At 47.2% G+C, this 21888-nt stretch overlaps 1 protein-coding gene across 2 annotated transcripts; it reads right to left on the reverse strand.

The window, feature by feature from the left end:
* Window positions 1-103: 103 nt before the first annotated feature.
* ptn (pleiotrophin) lies at window positions 104-21158 on the reverse strand. 2 transcript variants are annotated; one of them, XM_086021805.1, is made up of 6 exons: window positions 20946-21158; window positions 20736-20840; window positions 6409-6506; window positions 6107-6280; window positions 4465-4626; window positions 104-501 (listed from the first exon to the last, which is right to left on the reverse strand). In XM_086021805.1, exons 3-6 carry the CDS (start codon window positions 6503-6505, stop codon window positions 446-448), a joined length of 489 nt encoding a protein of 162 aa, XP_085877931.1. In that variant the 5' UTR covers window position 6506; window positions 20736-20840; window positions 20946-21158; the 3' UTR covers window positions 104-445. The 2 variants fall into 2 exon arrangements, with proteins under 2 accessions (XP_085877931.1, XP_085877930.1); XM_086021804.1 differs by lacking the exons at window positions 20736-20840; window positions 20946-21158 and adding an exon at window positions 13525-13683.
* Window positions 21159-21888: the final 730 nt, after the last annotated feature.

The raw sequence follows: 21888 nt of genomic DNA on the forward strand, positions 1-21888 counted from the left end.
CAGTTAAAAATGGTATTGACGATTTTTCATGCATCTTAGTGGTTAAAAATTGTGCCATATTCTTTCAGGATGAAAATAAAAATGTAAAAAAAAAAAAAAATCATCACCATCTTTATTCCTTTATTTGTATTCTGGGAAAATGATGGAAGCGGGCTTTGGGCTGGGAGAGATGTTAACACGAATGAGGATTAATAGGATTAAAGAAAAAAAAAATGGGTAAATTGAGGTAATGACAAATAAAAAGCAGCAATAGGAAGGATAAAATATTCCAGTGGATTGGTGCTGATTAAGTGATTCAATCTAACGTTTCTTGTTTCTAGATAATACAAATTATAAACACTACGGGTCTTATTTGCGCGGGCGTTCTCCCGCTACAGCCTACGGGACATAGTCGACTCCGCCCTCCTCTTCAACTTCATCCTCTGCGTCTTCATAAACATCATCATCAGTCCATTTGACCGCGCTCTCGCTTCTTGCCTTCTTTCTTCTGCTTCTTGGCATCTGAAGGACCAAGAGAAAGAAAACGAGAATTTGTGTCTTGTACACGTGCTTCCAATTTAGAAGCAATCAGATAACACCTCGAGAGAAGGAGTTCGTCTTTGAAGAACCCCTGGAATGGAGCCGAACATATCGGCTTCAAAGCGGGTCTCCAAATGTTTACATTCAAACGATGTCCGAGTGACAGCTACACGCGCATCAACTCTAATGAAGGCGGGCAGGAATGGGCAAGTCAGGGTGACGGCAGCGCGCGTGCGGCAGGAGCAGCAATCTCAGGTTGAGATGTGATTTTCCGTGTCTGCCGGTGAGGTGATAAGCCCCCCTCCGAGAAGCAAGGGGGGGGGGGGGGTTACCGCGGGAGACGAGATGGGGATGGAAGAGATACAGTCGGCCTGCGGCAGACAGATCCGAGGGCTTAGGCGAGGAAAAAAAAGCAAACAAAAACAGAAATGCTCAACCTCCGCCGGGATGCCGCCCCTGCACCCAGTTTTTTTTAGCATCATGAAACTTGGTGGACATGAGTAGACCCACAAAAAAGTCTCAGGAAGCAATACCCAAAAAGAGACAGGAAGTCTCCCATTGTGCTTGGAAGCCATCTTTTTAATTTCCAAGAATTAGCTTTGTCCCTTCAATTATTTTCTTTCAGTCCCCAAAGCTGCTTTCACTCAGCAACTTGAAACTTGGTAGGAATGTCAATCATGAGAAGACCCATAAAAACGTCGCAATTCCCAAAAAGATTGTTTTTTTTTTTTTCAATTGTGGGATGGCCACTTCCAGTGATACTCAAAAGCCGTACGACTCCAGAGAACTTTGTCCTATTGTTACCAAGTTTGAAAGTCAACTTCCTGTTATTTTTCTCGGCAAACAAAGTGCATGCGACATTGTAAATATGAGCAAATGAATGCAATGTTTGGGATTTTCCGACAGCCAGCGAAAAAAGAGGCTCGGGCACATCCGTCCCCTCGGGAATATCGAATTTGCTTCCCCTCCGAGTGTGGGGAAAATGCAGATTGAAAGGTACGCCTGTGAAAGGGAAAAAGCCAGCCAGGCTGGAATAAACAACGCTTTCAGTGTTTGTCATACGCAGAGTTGGGAGACGGATGGGCGGCCATTACAGCAAATGTTGTTTGTCAGACAAAAATGAAAGAGCAGACGGAGCATTTGCGCTCAAATCACAGCCACTCCCCCAGTGTACTTCGCCCCGTAATAAGCCCCGTCGTGCCGAGCCGCGGGGGAAAACCTCCACCGGGGATATGCTTCCCGTGCACTTGCAGCTGAAAGTGAAAATTCCCATATTAGCGTAAGACGTGACTACAAGTGTCCGAAAGTAAAAGAACCCCACTCGCAACGGGTGTGTTTGCGTGTCCTTGCAGCTTGTTACGTTGGCCCAATCACATTTGAGCTAATCGAATTCCTACGGCTTAGCTGAGCGGTCATTAAAGGGAATTGAATTGGATGCGGGAGAGCCGCGCACGCCGCCGCCGCCTGCTGTTCGCGCCGCATGAGGGCAAAGCATATGCACTGCGACAAGAGGACGCCGTCGCCTCTAATTTAACAAAGCCACATGACAATAAAGTTAATGACAAAGTCCACAAACGGGAGGGCTTTTCTTTTTCTGCTGCCCGCATCGGGTCTGAGGTATTTCCGATTCAATGTCTGAAATAAACACGGAGGGATTTACGGATTCAATTTAGTCGCAAATGAAAATATCAAATGCTAATGAAGCAAATGTAATGAACCGGCTATGAAGATGACACGGCATTGCGAGGACGCAGAAAGGCGGAATAAACAGCTCGTCTTTTTTGAAATACAAATTTATCATGCACAGACAGGAAGCGCAGATGATATGCTACGCGGAAGATAATTGACTATGCTTTGTGTCACGTGGATGATATTGCACAATGTGGATTGGGCTACGCGACGCAGATTCCTTTTATTTTCCTGTACTTATTTTGTTTTCCTCTTTTTACGCGCAGTGTTCATTTTGAAACTTGGCATCATGCTACAGTGGCTAACAATGATATCAAATAATCCACTACGACGATACTATGCGATGCTAAGGCTATGCGGCTCATATTTTATGCCTGAAACGCAGCGCTACGGAGATGATATTATTCTGTGCAGATGATGAAATGAAACGTGGATGATAACTTTATACACGACTTTGTATAAGTTCACGCGAGGGCTTTGGGGGACTGGAATTGTCAAGCAGACGTATCCCCCGGGGGACGGCACCTCGGGCCCACCGGCGTCCTCGCACGCACTCGCGCGCTATGCTAATGTGACGTCGGGGTTCGTGCGTGTCATCTGCCCGGCGCGATAAGGCGGCCAGTGTGCCAGCGCTCGCCGGCGATTTGGCTGCGGCCGCCGCAGCGTGTTTGCACGTCGATCACGTCGCCGTTTGCCGAGCTAACAAAAGGCCGTTGACTCGCCCCTGGACGGCTCGCGGTCAAATATTCCGCGCGCTCTCTGACATTCCCTCGTTAGTTTTTTTTATTCCGTCGGCGGGAGTGAGACGCTACCGGCGTGTGATTACATTTGAATAGCGAGTTAACCTCCTCACCTCGCCTTTAACGCCGTGGCTCCGAGCGTCAAGTGAATCACGGGCGTACATCTTGGAGGGTGACACAATTAAGAGACCATTCATGTAGAGATCGCCAATCAATTTGGTTTTACGTGAATTAGAAACGAGGAAAAGAGAAAGGAGAAATCTTTTTTTTTTTGTCCATACAAAAAAAAGCAAGACATAATAGAAAAGTATGAAAAAGGGATGCGTTTGGTTGATCTCGCCAAAGAATATGAGCGTAATGCATCGACAGTCGCCACGTTATTAAATCAGTTCTTTACAAAACGCCAGGCAAAAACCACATGAACCAAAGAGGGCGAAAAGCGATGAGGACAGCAATTAAAAGGTAAACGACCATCATTTATATTCTTTACTCTATTACTCTATCTGCGGTCGCATCGTCATGCGGGAGGCGGGCGAGTGTTTGGCTGGTGTCGGTGAGCTTGGCTTCTTTGAGCAGACAGCGCTGCAGACGGCCGCGCGGCGTCTGTGCGAGGCGCGGACGTGCGCATCCATAATTCATGCGCCCACTTCCAAGCAGGACTTACCTAGGAGAAAAGCGCCCGCTCCGCTATCCCCCGCTTCAGTATCGCCCGCTTCACAGAGGCCAACACTGACACCTTTATTTATTTAAGGGTACAGTCTTACGGAGTCTATTTGAAAAACAGCCTAATTGCTGTAATAAGAACAGCACGCCGAGGCAGTTGCCAACTGTGGAGTTCATGTCGGAATCTCAAGTGCAGAAAGTGCAGTGGCAAGAGGGGCGGGGGGGGGGGTGGCGAATCGAGGAGGGTGTGGGTGGGAGGGCTTGTCAGCATACTCCCAAAACACTGGAGGAACACTGTCATGGTGCGGAACATTGTGCAAGTCTCTTTCTTGAAACACGCACAAGTGAGGGGAAGGCAAGTTAAGGGAGCCTCCACACTTGGCGTAGACATCCCGGGAACAAACCCGCACCTTGCGGCACTTTTCCACGGCGGGGATTCCCACAACCTATTAATGTATAGTGTTTTTAAAAAATCCATAAAATTGATCAAGTAATTTCTTTTTGGAGTACTTAGTAGAATTGCCTCATGAACCGCAGCGTCGAGTATCGTAGGTTACCATATGGCATGAAAAGTGGAATGAATCACGTTGTGTCATGTCTGCATCGTATCGCATCATATCGTATCGTATCATATTGCATATCACATTGTAACACATATCAGCGCTTCAAAACTGGACTCAATTTCATTGAATCTTATCATATTCGGATGTATCTTAGCATATCATATTGCACCGCAATGTATCATAGCATTTCAAAATTTGGAGTGAATGGTATCGTTCCGTATCATTTGCTATTTGTAACGTATCGTAGCACATTCCCTCTTGAGCTGACCGAGGGGCCCCTTGCCGCTCACCTTGCAGCTTGGCCTTGGGAATCTTCCCGCAGGGCTTACTGGCCGTGACCGTGGGGGCGCAGGTGGCGTCCATGAGCGCCCTCTTCAGCACGCCCGTCCTGTTCTTCTTGCCCGTGCTCAGGTCGCACTCCCCCCACGCCTGGAAGTCGTACTTGCACTCCCCTGCCGCAGAAATCAACATCTCAGCCACATGCCTTTATTTCTTCACGGTCGCTTATAGATGTCTGCTAACGGGAACAGATGGCGGCGGGCGCACATGAGGGCACTCGCTAACAGATGAGCCCAATCACAAGCGTCCCGGCTGCTGTTGGCTCCTGGAAATAACGTCCAGATACAATCTTGTCTGCTCAAATAACTTGCCCATATGTGCTTTGCTGTGATATAAGACGTAAGACACCTTCAATTCACTCCCGCTACGCATGCAATTTGCCCCGGGAAATGGCTACTCTACATCCTAGCACGTGCTCATATCTCTTTCAGCGTCACTTTGTAAACCAGAGGGATGGGGAGTGGGGGGCGTGGGGGGGGGATTACACTTAATGAAAGACCCTCTTGTTTGTCATCGCCGGCGAATTCCCAGGCTGCTCATCAAGGGGGCGGGTGGGTGATGTTGGTCAGGGGAGGTATTGGGGGATTGTTGTAAGTAGCCCATGGGGACGTCCCGAGCACTTGAAAAAGCCTTTCGCGTCCGGACGAGGCATCCTGGGAATCTGGCAGGAAGCTCCCGGCCCATGCCCTCACCGGACGCAAGATTAGCGGCAATGAAAAGAAAACCGCATCATGTTGACAGCTGTTTAAGGTTAGATAAATGTTTAGGCCATATTGGCAGTTTCACGACGATCGTCTGGTCATCATGGTGAATTGTATCGTATCATTATCGAAGTGAATCGTATCAGATTGCGTAGCATCGTATCGGAATCGGACTGGAAATATATAATGCCGTAGATCTCTGTAATTGGAGAGAAAAGTATAACATCGTAGCTGGAGTGAATCATATTGTCTCCACATAATCGGAGAAAATCGTCTCACATTAGATGGCATTGTATCGTATTGCGTTATATCACATTGTCAGTGGAGTGTATCATATATTGCGTCATATTACAACATTACTGGAGTGAGTCGCATTGTATCATCGTATCGGATCGTAATCGTGCTGTGTCCAACTGTATCGTACAGACACGTCTCGGCGCAGAAAGTCCCCAAAAGTGTCCTGAACCCCGCGAGAGTGATCTTGTCACGGACTCTGGGACCAAGAAAGTCTTCCAAATTGCTCGGGCAGAGAAAAGACAGCCGCCCGTCGGGATTTGTTGGCGGGGAAGAACAAGCGTTTTCAAATGTGACTGCAAAAGTCAGGCCAACTGGAGGACGGCTTGACAGCAGCAGCGGGAGGGAGGACGGCGCTCACTGGTGCGAAGCGGCAACCCAGACGGAAAACTGAACAAGCGCACCAAAAAAAAAAAAAAAAAAAAAAGGACTTTTTCTTGGAGACCTGTGCTAACTTGACGTCGGAAAATCTTTCCATTTAATACAGAGCAAGAACTCAGAACCACTCCAAGCGATCCTGAGTGGCAGTATTCAGTTGCAGGTACCGCTACCAAAGTGCTCATCTCCCTTTTTGTACGCGATACAGAGCAAGGCTGACCTCCGAACTTCTTCTTCCAGTTGCAGGGGATCTTGCAGCGCTGCGTCTTGATGGTCTGCTTGCAGTCGGCGCCGCCGCGCGTGCCCTCACGGGTGCCCAGGCCGCAGTCGCCCTCGTTGGCCACGCAGACGCTCCACTGCCACTCGCCGCAGTCCGACTTGCGCTCCTTCTTGCCTGCGGGGGGACGCCCAAACACCTTCATGATCACACTTTCAGCATTTGCAATGGCCACAGAGCGGAACGGACTACGCTCCCCCCAAAAACGTTATTTATAGAGTGTGCTAGCTAACTGCTACTAGCACCTTGTTTGTCCGATTTGCCTCCTTCGGCCGCCATGGCGGCGAGCACCAGCAGGGCCATGACGGCGGCTCGCGCGCTCCACTGCTTCTGCCCGTGCATCCTGCCAACAAAGACAACGAGAAACCACTTTATCCAGTGCTCGCCCACGGCTACGCTACGCGCCATCTGGCCGCTGACATTCCCCACCCTTGATGCTGATGTTTGTAAATTTAAAAACAGAAACAAACTTTACACAAACGTCACATTTGCCCGTCAGCGAGAACAACATCCGAGTGCCACTTGGAATGAATCATACGGCCGTGCTGAACTTGCGTTAAACCTTTAACACCCTTTGAATGTGAAATTGAAATCAGGAGCCGAAACGTGACTCGCGCATGCTGCAGGGCCGTAATGAGGCGCGCGGCTGTCATCGAGCGGCCCAAACGCGCTATTGATCTGACGCTGGTTGTAAAACACATCAAACTCATCCCAGCGGTCGCGATGACTTTGCATCGAGGCAAAAAGCAATAAAACAAAAAAAGAAATCCTCATCTTGCCACTAAAAAGGGATCGTCTTGGTTTTGAAGATAAAACGGCGTCTGGGGCTTTGGATGGCAGGACTGGGATGAATTCCATTAACACTTTGTCAGGTCTTTGTCCTCTGGGAACTTTTGGGGGACCATTGTGCGTTTGGACCAAAGGAACTTTGGGCCATATTTCATGCTGGTGTCATTTAAAGAAGCGCAAAACTTGACCCAGGATGTCGGCACTTTGCAGGACCATTTTCTATCAAGTGTACCGCCAACCTATTTAGATCAAAACTCTGGCTAGTAGGAAAGTAGTAATTGGTGTCAAGGAGGTTTTTTGGAGACGATACGACACAAGTTATGAACACAGGGGAGTCGGCGCAAGTGCCACAGATGAACACCAAATTAAGTTCAGATGTTCTAGTCGGCTTTTCTTGACACTTTTTTGCTCATATCACAACAAAAATGCCATTTGGGCTGTGTGGACTTTTTAAATCCACTGCTCGCCTGTCAACGGGATAATAATGCAGCCGAGTCTTGACAAACAGCACAAAGAGGCCTCGCCGCATGAGCGAGGCTGCTCTGTCTTCATGCCCCTCGCCATCCCAACGAAACCGATCAGAGGGCGGCAAGTATCGCCCGCCTGCCAGGTCCCCGTTCAGTCCAGCGGCCGACGCGGGATCGATGGTCGCGAGTCCACTCTTGGGTGTCGTGCGGTGGGGCCGCTGAGACTCGCAGCGATCAAAGTGCCCATTTGCCTTATTGATCCGCAACACACAGCCGGGCCCGCCCACGCAATGGGGACTCGAGGGGGGGGGGGGGGGTGATCAGGGTGGACAGATGGTGCGGCGAGGGAGGAGATCAATGGACCCTCACTGAGCGTGTGCAAACAAGAGCGAGAAGATGTGGGCTGATGAAGTGCAATTTAACAGCCATTCCTTCGAATGGAGGCACTTTTGAAACGCGACACACCGTCCTGTGTCCAAACTTCGGACATATCGGACATTATTTTCATTCATTCAACACAATGAAAGGATATATTGAATAAATACCAGTTGTTCTAACATGCTGAATCGATTTTATTTCAGCAAAAACGACAGATTTGACAGATTTTTTCCAGGTGTTTGTTTCTGACATATTTGATAACACCTAGACCTGGAAGGATTCGACCCTATTTTGGATCGTGTTTTCCTTTCAAATCCTGATTTGCGTGGGGCACATTTCCAATTTGCATGCGATGTGGGGACGCTACGTGCTGCGGCGCATCATCCGGCCTTACAGGTGCTCCACTTGTTTCCTCGTTGTTTGGCGTACACTTGGTCGTAATCCAAGCCTATCGTGTGTCCCGGAAGAACCCCGAACGGCACGGCGGAATGCAAATGCAGCGGCGGCGACGGCTCCCGCCCGTCTCCGTTTTTGATCCCAGACAATAAACTGGCTGGCGTCCTTGGACAAAGTCGCTCAGAGGAGTGAACATCTCCGCCCGCATATTGAAAAGGATTTATTCGGAGGCCTTTTTTCTCCTCTTTCTTTTGTGACCAGTGAGTGGAAGGAAACCAACCTTCTGGACAATGCGGAAGAAGCGAGGGAACATCCGATAGCGGAGCAGAAATGGGCAATAAAACGAGAGGTGAATCTGGTGAGAAGGATAAAAATGAAAGTGCACTTATATGATGTGCAGCTACTACGTGTAACGTGAGATAAGTTTGAAATGATATCTCACAGGAAATGTGTTCTTTATCCTCTGCAAAGAATGACTAACATTACTGCATCTTCCTGACCAATTGTGACCGTCTCCATGTATATTTTTTTTCTTGCATTTTGGAAAAAATTGCTCCAGAAGTGCGCCTATACATACAGTTTTCAGAACTTTCACTAAAAACAGAGGTCAAATGAAAAACCACATTTGATGCCACTTTTTTTTTTTCTTGAGACTGTCTCTTCACTTTAAAGGTTAAAGCAATATAAAAGTGCTCGAGGGAATTTTGAAAGGGGCTTTGAAGGGCTATTTAAAGTCCACGTAGGGATACTCTTGGGATTATAGCAGGGTAGTCGTCCCACCTGCGGCCTCTCCGGGCGACCCATCTTGGTTTAAAATAAATAAACACTCGGCATTATATTTGATTGGGCAAGAGCATGCCCAGGAGTGTTTATACAACAGCACGGGTAATTTGGCCTTCTAGCTCAGCGGAGAAGACGAGCTTTTTGAGAAACGCAGCATGTCAAAAAGGCTGCTGATTTTGACTTGTTACTTGTTAGCATATCCCGCTAATGACTAACTTCGCAGCGTTTGCTGCCATTTCTGTTGGCAGAGTCAGTAAATAAATAAACAAATCATGCCTAGGCGCCAAACGCAGCCGCGATGAGGCCCAACGGTGCAACATTAGTCTCTCTCATGTGCGATATTGTCTACTTATATCAAACTCTTTCAACTTAATGGGTGGCGAGAATCCCGGCTTCTCTGGATTCCACCGCCATTCCTCCGACGACGACTAGATCCGCACGCCCACGCCGACAGTATTCCCCCCGCGGACGCCAAACCTGACAGGAAGCGCGGCTGAATGTGCAACCCACGCCACCATCTCGCATGTCATACCAAGGAAAAAAAAGAAGAAGAAAAAACACAACAGCAGCAGCAGCAGCAGATGCAGCACGCCACTCAAATGGGTCTAATTAATTTTAATACGCGGCAGGGCGGCCAACACAAAGTAAAGCATCGCAGGAAGCGGTAATGGAAATAAAAAAGGCTCGCAGATGTTTTGAGGATGTTTGCCATCACTCGAGAGCGCTCGCGAACCTCAAGGTCAATTTGCACGTAACTAACAGCGAGAGCAGGCAGCTCGCCGGAGATCAAACCATGTACAACCAACGTCATGCCGCCATTATTTATAGTCCTGACACGTTAACGCTTGGGGGGAAAAAAAAATATGCCGGCTCAAAACTATCACTTGAGAAAACCCACTTGAGCCAATCAGAAACCAGGAGAAAGTCTGCGGTGGAAAAGACGAGATGCCCATTGATTTGGCTGCACTTATTCTCTTTTCGAGCCGAGCGAGCGATGTACGCGCTTCCTCCCTGACCCCCCGCGCACACGCGCGCGCCAGTGGATTTTTCTTTTTCCCCGTCTAAGCTGTCACCTATTGAGGAGATGACCTTATCATGGCCACACTGGCCTCAGGTGGCTGGGGAGAGTTATCGCCTGAGATGGCGGAAGCAAAGGAGTTCATGGCGAATCCGTGGAATGATCCTCAAACTTTGACCGGGTTCGATTGGATGGATTCCCGAGTCCAAGTACGAGCCCGGTACTTGGACCCCATCCAAAATGGCTACTTCAAGGCAACGTGTCCAACTTTCCGTTCAATTTCGCACATGGCAGACACATCCACCCACTTGTGTGTCAATTAGTTCAACGGGCTAAATTTTGCCAACTTTCAAGCCTGGAATTTGCCCAAATTTAAAAACAACTGGAAATCACCCCAAATAGCTCATTCGGACCAAAATGGCCGACCGGCTGTTCAATACCAAACATTTTGGTGTGTCCTACTACAATAGAGGTTAGCATAATTTATTGACTCCATATGTCCGCAACAAGTCCCCACATTCATGATCAAGATGCAAGAGCCTCTCCCGGAGGCCCGTCCGTGTTGCTCTTTCTGTGTATGAGCACATAATGACACGTCCACTTTAATAAGCCCACGGAAATGTGACGGAGAACAACACACTCGCGGGAAATTCCCCCTCTGACGGGCCGCGGCGGCCGCGTCACTGTCCACGTATCGAAGCCGGTTCGCAGACTCAATCCACTCCGCTCGGGGAAACGCCGTGACAGTCTTATTTCCCGACACCGGCGGCGGTTATTTGCATCCCCAATCCGTCAAGGATGGCGCGCAAAAACACATCCTTCACTGCGAGTGCCGTGACATTTCAAACAAGGAGTCTGTAGTAACAAACGTGCGTCAGAGGCGGAGTGAAAGGGACTAGCCGAAAACACAGAGACGTGACGCTGATAAACAGCCATCGACTTTGTAGCCGGCAAAGCCACACGTTTCCTGTTGTCCGGTATCGCTGCTTTGTATGAACGGTACCAATGAGGAATTGGTGACAAAGATGACCTGGCGATAATACGGATGTGGAAAAAAAGTGTGGAAAACCAGAAACTGTTAGAAGACTTTCAAACCGCCCATCAAAGGCGCCTTTTGGCGGTCCAAACATCGCCTTTGAGTTGCTAACCTCCAACAGATTCCGGAGCGCTAGGTCAAGGCTCAGTTGCGGCTCGATGGAATGTGAACTCGGAACAGGGAAAGAAAACCAAAGTGCCCTTTGGCCCCGCCCTCTGCTGGTTGTTTGTTTGCAAAGACCAGCTGTCTTGCAGCAAGCGCCGTGGACGGAATACTAATGCGTGTGACGAATGTTCCCTTCTTTCACCTCAGAAACGCCGGAATATTTCATGAATGCATGAATGACTCGGTGGACGCTGCAGACACAACCCGTGCTCTCCCTGCGTCGGCGATTGATGTCATCTTCTCACATTTCAAACGGCGCACCCTCGGGGCTCGGGTTTAAAAACTGTCGAGATCCAACCCAGGATTACGCAGCCCCCGGGCCTGGCAACGGCGAGGACGCAGTCGAGCAAAAGCCGATCGGCAAACTTGAAGGAATTCTGCGCCACCCCGCCGTTAATTAGCTACCGGATGGGAAAAGGGAGGCGCTAAGTGGCCGTCGGCGTCCCGTCGGCCACGCTTCCGATCAATGTGACTTTTCATCCGGCAACCAAAACGGTGTTTACGTTCCGTCAACGGGAATGATTACATTATCACTAACAATGGCTCGGAATCCACAATTTCTCCTGAAGGAAATGAGACGCCATTGATTTCCGTGTCTTTATGTGCAAGCTCTGGGGCCAGAATGGCAACTTGCTGCTAATAGACACTCGGCCAGCCTCTCTGTGAAAATTGTCCACCTTTAATTTATGCTCCGGACAAAGCGCCAAGTGGAACCTCGCAATATTCTGGTTTAGGAGGTCGCACCAAGAGAAAGAACGAGGCCTGGTAGCTAACGAGAGAGAATTCGAGTTGTCCGAGTTTACCGCCCGCCACTTTTCGCAAGCTCTACGTCCAAGTTACTGGCACGGAATGCAGGTATGAAGACAAGCACGGTCTTGAGGATGGTCAGGATAGTGGAATGTCTTTGCAAAGCACCCCCCCCCCCACACCACCACCATCCATTCCGGCCTCATTCTTCTGCTTTCTATTCGCCGCTCTTCCTCAGAGGCCCCCTGCCCCCCACGGAGGTTCATTCTGCTCATATGAATGGTCGTTGAGGTGGAGGGGGTCAGTGAATGCACCGCTCGCTGTGAGCATCCTCAGAACACCCCCTTCTTCCCACTCTTACAGAGCCTTTCACATCACCCCGCCTTCACACGGACACCCCCGGAGTGGCCTTATTGCTCCTCTGTGGAGGAGAAGCGCTCCTCAAAGACACAGAGGAGAACGAAGATGAAGGCCCTTTGTGCTCCGTAGGCGGTGTCACATGGTCCGGGAGCGCTGACATTCCCAAAGGTCTCCCTGAAGGCAAAGCGAGGAAAGGGTCCGGACTTGTTTATGAGACTTTCGCCATCCCCCCCGCGCCCCCGATCCGCATTGTGTTTGGAACGTCCTCGGAAAACTTCTCCGGCTCGTCTGCCTTTTTCATTCCGGCCGCCACCTTGTGTTGACACCTCATTTTGAGGGGGGCGGGCGGGCGATGAAGGGGGGGGGGGCTGCTTTTGTCCATGGCAGGGACGCATGTAAGAACAGGAGAGTGTTTGCCGAGGAACGCCATGGCAACGGCAGCTGGACGGCGGCGATACAATACACCCGCTAAGGGTTTGTCATTCCGCTCAGGCCTGACCCAAATCGCGGCATCCTGGGAAAAAAGCGAGCCGCCTCAAACGGCACACAGAATACTGTATATACCCACTTTACTAAGATCTTTAGATGAAAAAAAGGAGAAAAAAAAAAAAAAAACGGAGACAGCTTTAATGGCCCAGTTCCGTTTTTTTCCCCGATACGCTTTGTTGTTTGTCCCGCCTGGAATATTGCCAGATGCTTCCACACCTATTCCATTTTGGTCCCTTTCACACAGAACGGTGACATGGGGAAAAGGCCACGTTTCACACAGGTTTCACATCGGCCCATCCTGCCTCTGATAGGCCTCAACGCTATCTTTGAAGACGGGACTATTGCCCGGTTATTTTCGTCCGCCTGTTCCGCGTCGGTACCATTCACACGAACATCGACATGGAGAAAAGCCAGCCGTGAAGGGCACTCTTCTGCTTTTCCGTCACATACTTGCGCCATCCCACCTATCACATGGTTCGAACACTACCTCCAAAACCAGGAATACTGTCAGAGCGACATTATTTGGTGTCGGTAGCTTTCACAAATCACAATGCCCCCTGAAATCGTTTGAGGGCATTCCGGTTTTTCCATCTGTCCGGGGCAAAATAACTTCATCAAATGTTGTGGAAACTTTCCCAGAGTTTCATCCCTAACTTTAAGCAACGCTTCAGAGTGGCCCTGACCTCCCCGGAAGTAAGCGCATCCCGCCTTTTCAAAACAAAGACGCACTTACTTGATCCCGAGGTCTGCTCGTTGTTTGTCGGGAGAAAAGTGTTTGGTCCTCTAAGCTCTTTTCATCGGAATCCTCTGTCCCGCTTTGCCCTGCCTGCCTCGCCACTACGCCTTCCTTCTCTTTGTGGGCTGAGCATAGCGTGCGTGTGTGCGCTAGGGGTGGGTCAGTGATGGTTGGAGGGGGGGGGGGCGCGAGGTTTACTGACTCGTGTTCAGGAAACCATTACCCCCAAGGTCACTCCAGGGACGCCCCGCCTGAAAGGAGACTGGAGATGGAGGGCGAGACCCCGGGATGTCCGAAGGACAGTTCGACGAGGAAGCGCAGCAAGAGGAAGGAGCAGAAGTTTGCCAGAAGCCAAAAACAGGAAGTCATACAAAACGAGACGGCATCGATCCACGGAAAATGAGTCGGATCGTGGCAATCGATGCCGAATTGACCGGACTCGGGATCGCGCCGTGGCGTACTTCCATTTTCACTTGAGTAGAGTGGAACTATTTGGATCGTGACGTAATTGTTCCTGTCGATATCGCCCACAATGAAAACACCAAACAAACACTTTTTAGTCGACCAATCTTAAAAAAAAAAAAAAAAGAAAGAATCCTAATCCTACCCGTTGTCACCGCCTCCGCTTTGCAAATTTGAATGATTGGCCCTGAGTCTCTTTACTTTCCTATTTTTCCTACGGACCATTCCTGTTCAGTCAAATGATAAACCGAGTACCAGATTCTCGCCAGCACCGTCCAGCGCACTTGCGCCCGTTCCGTCCGGCTGACGCAATTAGTGCGAGTCAGACGCCACCCCCCCCCCCCCGATAACGATCTCGAGCATTCCATCCGTCTCATATTCAAGTCATTAATAATCCATCTCATCCATTTGCGACCTCGGAATGCCACCCTCCTCCTCCCGCGAGGACTCTTCCGGCGCGGGATACGCTTCACCAGTAGCCTGATATCATTTCCCTCCATTTGATTAAAGGAGATGAAATGATGAAAAAAGATTGGCGTGATCCGCAGCCTTGCTGACAGGAATCGTGCATTACTGACAAGCGGGCATCCATTTTTTTTCCATCATGATTGAATCCAAAAGTACTTTCTAACTAAATTTGTTGTCAAAGAAGCGGCATGAGGCAAACGCTGCGGATTCACGGATTATGTGTCTGCTGGCATCCCGAGGAAGAAGAGGGCGTGTGATGAAACCCAATGAAACCAAGAAACAAACAACATGAAATCTTGCTTTTTATTTGTAGAACATGTCTGGGAGGCTACTTAGAAACGGTTGCTCATATTGTGGTTACCTTGAGAACAGCGAGGCAACCGGTTTTGCTTTGATAGCCGTTTGTGGGTCCATCGGTGAATTGAGGAGTTAACAAATTTATGCCAAAGATCCCTCCCCATCCTGCCCGTCCTGTTTCAACACTTGATTTGGGGGTGACAATTCATCTGAAGGAGCCAAAACACTCGGCCGTGAGCCGCCGAGCGTGACGGACAGAAGAAAAGGAAAAAAAAAAAAAAAAAAAAACACCACTCGCCCCAATTTGTCTCAGGGGCGACAATGCGGCCCGCCGCTCAACGTTTACCCCCCCCCCTCCCCCAAAAAAACTCATTAATCTCTAATAATGACTTCTTTCTGTCTTGCCGCTGTAGCCTGCGAGTCTTATCGGTAATGGCTTTTCAATCTAAAGCAAAGAAAGTCTCTTCTTTAAAAAAAAAAAAAAAAAAAAGGATAGGATAGGATGGCATTGGACATCTGTTCCCTTATTTTGTGCAGCGAAACTTTAACCACGTTTGAACAAAAAGGCCAATTGGTCACTCCCCAGTAAGATGCAATCATAGTAGTCATTCCTCGCAGAGGATAAAGAATTTGTGCCTGTGAGTATCCTTATATAGTCTGTCTACATTTGTGTGGAAGACCAAAATAATAAATCTGATATGATAGTAATACAGAATAATTTATTGCTTGTGTTCGTGACAAAAAAGACATCGATCAAAATAATCGGGTATTAAATGTTGAGGGGGGAAAAAAAAACAAGCCAAAAATTGTCATTCGGATGAGCGTTAAAGTGCTCGGAAATGGCCTCCTTGCTCCGTCAGACGAGCGGGCGGCGGTCCTGCCCTTTGCTCGCCATTCCCGGCGGGCGGCCATGCAAATAAAAGCCCACCTGACAACACAGCTGGGACCATCTGGGATCGGTCGGGATGTACTCGGGGCGAGCGCGCCGTCGACATCAACAACATCAGCGGGGGGGGGGGGGGAATGGGGGCTCCGCCGAGAGCGAAAGCCGGCGTGCAGACGGTGGAAAAGGGGCAAAGAAGAAGTGCTGCAAGTATTTTGGAAAATGAACTTTGAAAGAATTTTTTGCTGCTTGCAACTTGCCAAGTTTGATCGTTTTGAACAGCAAAGCAAGAAATGTTTTGGGGCTAGCTTGCGCTTTTGGGGGAAATTGGTTAGCAAGTCCTGATATTTGCTTAACTTGAACCGAAACTTGTCAAATTCACATGAAGTTAAATCACCATTTTATGTTTATTTATTTTGATTTCAAATCATTTTTATGTATTCTGTACCATTTCATTTTGTCCTATTTTGCCAATACTTTCAATCCAAATAAAATGAAAGATCTCTTTCAAAGGACTTTGAGCCATAAATAAAAGAATGAGCTAACTAAGCAGATTAACAGGCGGGAACGAATCCGCTTGCACTTTGACCTTCACAACTGACCAGCTCCTTCTGCACCGAAGCATTTGAGCGATTTATTTTCAACAAAATAGGCAAAGTCATCTTTCATCATTCTCACAATTAACATTTTCCCTTTTACGTGAGGTTTTCCAGTTAGGCTTTAAAAATAGACTTAGGTTTTAGGTTTAAGCACAAATAGAGCCCGCTGGTGTTTGGGAAGAACTGCCGATGTCAGCGACGTGATCCTAACGGCTTGGAGATTGGCTAACCCCCCTCTTGTGTCTTTTGAGCGGCCCCCGCGCGCGTCCGCACTGTGCTTCTCGGCTCGTTTATCAAAGAAATGATGCGCATCACACCGCGCTCTGCTTTTATCACTCCCTGTAGGAACGCACGCGCGCGCGCATGCACGCACGCGACGGAGGATTCCGACATGTTCTTTTTTTTTTCCCGGCCAGTCACATGACTGAACAGCTGATTGGACTTATTGATTATGACTGAGTGACCTACATGGAGCGACAGGGTCAATGCGTGTGGTTTTTTTTCTTTTTTTGGGGGGGGGGGGCAATTCAGCCCCCGAAGCCAGTATAACCATACAACATGAAATTCAATTCACGTGTCTAGTAGAGATGCACCAATACCAGTGCTGATATGATAACGCCTGCCGTCATAAAAGTGCGCCGATACTACAAAACTGATACCAGCTTAGATGTATGCACCGGACCTGAAAAACCACAGGGTATCGGCCACAAGCATTTTAGGGATGCTTTGAGCATTTCCAGGGTTCGACCAAATTTGCGCGGCGCCAAATTGCGAGGGCGTTTTCGTCATTGCGTGTGGGCGGACCTTGGCCACAAAGTCTGGTGACATGCCATGAAACACAACTCTCTGGAGTGTGAGCCCCTCCCCTTCCACACATATCGCCACTCACATTTTGAAGGATTATTATGACGATTATGACGACAAAGGACAATTTGCAACAAGGCGAAAAGAGCGCGAGTCAGTCAGTTTGCCGCGCTGCGTTGAGGCGCACGCATTGATCCGTGAAGCATCCACTCTGAACGCGCCATTAAATCATGGCAATTACACACCTTGTTTGGCGCGTTACGAGCGCCACAGCGAGCGCCCAACCCGACATCGGCGTTGGGCGCGATCGGAATGTTCACGTCCAATCGGATTCGGGCTATTTGGACCTGATGACTTTGACATTTGTGTCCTCCAAACGACGGGCCGCCGTTGAAATGCCAGGCGACTCGTGATTTTCATGGCGCGACTTCTTTTCATGCGCTCGTGAAAAAGAAAAGGAGGAAGCAGAAGGAGGAGGAGGAGGAGGAGGAGGCCTGCAGTGTGTGCAGATTGCCGGGCGGCAGATAAGAGGAGCGTTTTATCGTTTCTTTTCAAGAGGCGGCGCGCTCCCTGAGCGAACAAGAAGAAACCTTCGTCGAGACAAAGGCCGCCTCCCCCCCAAAAAAACAACAACAAAAACTTGTGGAAACTCCACCCCCACCTGGAATATGACGCGTTTAGTGCGGGGAAGTCTTGTGAAGTTTTAATAACACTCACACGGGCTGGCTCTGATGAGCAAGAAAAATAGCAATAATCCTGCTTCTTGATTTTTGGAGCTCCGGTTGGGAATGAAAAGGGAGGAAGGAAAAGTAGAGGAAAAAAGAGGGGAAATGATCCAGAGTGCAGCAGCTGTGTTGGGCCCAGTTGTCAGGCATGGTCGGATTCTTTGAACGCTGCGTGCAAAGATTAGGAAATGGTTTTTTTTCTTCTTTTTTTTTTTTTACCCCTTTGACAATTATTTGGAATATGAGACGTCTAACATTTCTGATTTAATCTTTTTTTTTTTTACATGAAATACATCCATCGTATTTCATAATTGTAAAGTTTTTAACCATTTATACAGTACAGCGTAAACACTACGACAATTATACATTGCATATTTAAAACAAGATATTTGGACACGAACGGTGGAGCAGCACATGTAGACAGACAATATAACAATCCTCACGGGCACCTTTTTTTTTTATTTTATGATTTCATAAAGTAAAAATTATGCCATTATTTAACTTTTTTAAAAACATAACATTTTTTGTTGTTTTGGGGGGGCTAGAAAAAATGTATGGCATTTCCATTCACCCCAATGGGGTAAGATGATTTGAAATTCAAGTGTATCAAGGCACATAAAATGGAGGACATTGAAAAAAAAACATTTCACATTAGTGTCACTACTTTGTATTCATTATAAAATCATGCAAATCCACTTTTTTTGTCCCAGACTGCCATCCGGTGGTTTGGAAGGTTATTGCAACAATTTCCCTTAATCAAAAATGTCAATCAAAGTGAAAATGTGTGACTCATCACCAAACGAGTGCGTCCTCCACATTTGCGTGGCGTGACTTGTATTTGGAGATGACAAAAATGAAAAGCCGGAGTAGAGGAGGTAGAACCCCGCCTGTTCTGGGCTCTCGTGTCTCACTGCGGGCGTCGATTAAAATTACATCGCTGCGGCGGCGCATTCAATATTCAGCCGAGTATGAATTATCTATTAAACATGACTGAGGCACAATGCGGCCTGCGTGTCACCGTGACGAGCGGGACGCTTGCTCTGCGCTTTTTTTCGTCCTCTGTTTCCATATTTGAACGCTTTGTGTGCGTGATAAAGCTGCTGCGAGGTGTGTCGGCGCACCAGCGTGAGATAATAACGCTCCTTTTTATTGTCACGGAGCATTTCATTAGCCGTCTATTAGGTGGAACTGACAGGCAGACATGACGAGTCGATGGAAATCGATCAAGCGTGCGAAACTCATATGAAGACATTACGAGTTGATATTAGTCCATCAATCAGTACAACTATCCATCATTTGTAATCCCCAAGCCGATATTGCAAGTTGATGGATCGAGCCTCTCAAACGCAAAAGCAGACATTACTAATCGATGCAATCTTTCCCTCACATGAGACTTGTAAAAAGGCAATACAAGTCCATAAAAAAAATCATCTGGTAAAACTCACAAGCAGACATCTATCACATAAAACTCATAAGAAGACATTAGTAGTCGATGGAAATCCATCTATCACATGAAACTTTGAACACAATACATAACAATCTCTCAATCAATCCTATTCAAGTCAAATTCACAAGCAGACATTGCTCGTCATCAAGCAGACATTGCTAATCGATGGGAATTCATCCCTGAAGTGAAATTCATAATAAGACATTACAAGTCGATAAATTCATCTGTCGAACTCACAAGCAGACATTACGACTTGCTTGAAAGCTATCAGGTGAAACCCATGAGCAGACATAACTAGTTGATAGAAATCTATCTGATGTGGCTAGGAAAGCTTCAGTGGGCGTGCTATAGGTAAGGAATGCTCCCGATTGGTTGGAAGTGGACGAGGGGGGGCCTTGCGACTAGAGCGGCCTTTACTGATTGATGACAATCAAGCGCACAAAATCGCTCTCTTGATCTGGCGAAACTCACAAACAGACATTACTAGTCGATCAGTTTGGATGCCGTACCTCATTTGCAGCGCGGGTTGTACTCTTGCATTATTTACACCTCTTCAATCAAATATTTAATGTGTGTGTGTGGGGGGGGGGTCATGTCTTCGAGGGCTTCGCAACATTATGCGCTAATCAATATACATCACATGACCACGCACTCTTTAATACGCAATATGCGCCGATCAATACGCATCACATTGCATGCGCTCTTGAACGCATGACGTCGTTACGGCTTTAAATGAGCGCTTTCATTATTAAACCGCCATCAATAGCACAACATGAAAGACTTTTTCATCCTAGAGGAAGCTTTTGCTTTACCACTCAGGTGTGTGCGTGGGTGTGTGTGTATGAATCCATAGTGTAAACATCACACTTTTTACCATCCACTTTGCACAGTAATAGACTATTGACTTTTTGCCACATATTTGCAAATGAACTTATTTTTCAAAACAGGCCTTTATTTCACGGTCCAATTTGAGTTTTTTTTTTTTTTTGTTTGTTTGTTTTTTTTTTAAATCAGCCCTGCGAGAGCCTTTTGTGTACGTCTGGAAACACTTGATCACAGCACATCATGGCAACGCCTAGACACTAAGTGGCTGAGAGGACGTTTCGCAGAGAGAGTCTCAGCAGTCCTGTAGTAGTAAACAAATAGCCTACTCACAGAGTTCAATGGGGCTCATATCTTCTTCCCTGGAGTATATAATTTTATTTTTTGGGTTATCTCATTCAATCCCAAAGACAGATATATATTTCTTTTCACGGCCCACCTATTTAATCCCAGGAATTTATTCTTTTTTTTTTTTAACTCGATAAATGAATCGAATATGATTGACAGCTGTCTGACACCTGTCTCGCTCATGTTGCCTTCAAGGACCCTCGGTACTAAGACTGCTCTAATTGGGTTTAATTATTTTACATGCCGTATTTCAATGATTGATGCTCAAAAGCAGTTAATTAAACGATCACTCATGATGTGACTACTTTTTTGCACAAACGCATGCTCAACGTACTCCAAAATGTTGTACTTACTATTGTTTTTTCTCCACGGAGTCGTATGTTGGTAGCGCATCATGTCGATTAACTTGTACAGGTAGCAGCTGGCGTCCTCCCAGGGATCCACGGCGGCCTCTTTTCCTGCGGAAAAAACAAAAACAGACTTCAACAACTTGAGATTATTTTAATTTGGTTATGTTTTATTTCGCCAAATACAATTGTTCGACCAAAACGATAAAAACAAACCTGAATGAGAAGACCTACAGTCTTCTTATTCAGCGTCGCTAAACAATTTTGAGCTTTCTCGGGCACCGTAGAACAATTCCAACGCCTTCAGGCGAATATGGAGCGTCGATGACGTCTGCTTCGTGAATATTTCAAAACATTTTATTTTAAATCGTGTTTCCCTCTAATTACACAATCAAGACGCATACTAAGGATAATTCCATTGCCAACACAGCCCCTCACTTTGTTTTAAGATTGATAATATGCAGGACTGCCCACTTTCAACGAAAGCTGCAAATTACTGAATTTCAGGTGCCTTAATATGTAACTCCGCCCACTTACTCGAGCTCCACCAATCACATCATAATCACGGCACAATTCTTTACATTCCGCTTTAATTTGTAATTATAATTTGATAGTTTGCATCCATTTATTACTCTTTTCAGGCACCACGCACTTGGATTTATCAAGTACGTCTTCGCACCAGACCTTGGCGAAAGGAAAACATCCATCATGATCAGGTTCTCCATAAATGCTCCACCGCCACCTGGTGGACGTGAGCAGAAACATATGCAGGACCAAAACTGCCAAAATCAAAAATAAATAAAAGTGACCAAAATAACCAAAAATATAATTGAAATAAATAAAATCTGGATATTTAACTGTATTTATATATTTATTTTTGTATTTATTTCCACATTTAATTTGCTATTTTAAAAAATATATTTTTTTGTATTTTTTTACTTTTATTTTTCTACTGTATATTTTTTGTTGTTCTTTTTTCCATGTATTTTTAAAATGTATTTTTTACAGCTGTAGCTGTTGTGAAATGCACTATATAAATGAAATTGTATTGTATTGTATTGTACTGCATACGTCACCATCTTGTCCATCTGGATGAAGTAAAACAAGAGGCTTTCGTGACTGCCGGGGTGGTGGGTGAGTGGGGTGTGGGGTGGGGGGG

This window comes from Filicampus tigris, chromosome 22, assembly GCF_054856515.1.
Source record: "Filicampus tigris isolate MCC_2025a chromosome 22, RoL_Ftig_1.0, whole genome shotgun sequence".
NCBI lineage: Eukaryota > Metazoa > Chordata > Actinopteri > Syngnathiformes > Syngnathidae > Filicampus > Filicampus tigris.

What these genes read in the sequence shown, in the direction of transcription:
- ptn (XM_086021805.1), bottom strand. Translation starts at nt 6,505, where the DNA reads ATGCACGGGCAGAAGCAGTGGAGCGCGCGAGCCGCCGTCATGGCCCTG. An exon ending in CTGGAAGAAGAAGTTCGGAG is followed by an intron (nt 4,627 to 6,106) that starts GTCAGCCTTGCT and finishes TTTCTGCGGCAG; the next exon opens with GGGAGTGCAAGTACGACTTC. An exon ending in TCCCAAGGCCAAGCTGCAAG is followed by an intron (nt 502 to 4,464) that starts GTGAGCGGCAAG and finishes TTGGTCCTTCAG; the next exon opens with ATGCCAAGAAGCAGAAGAAA.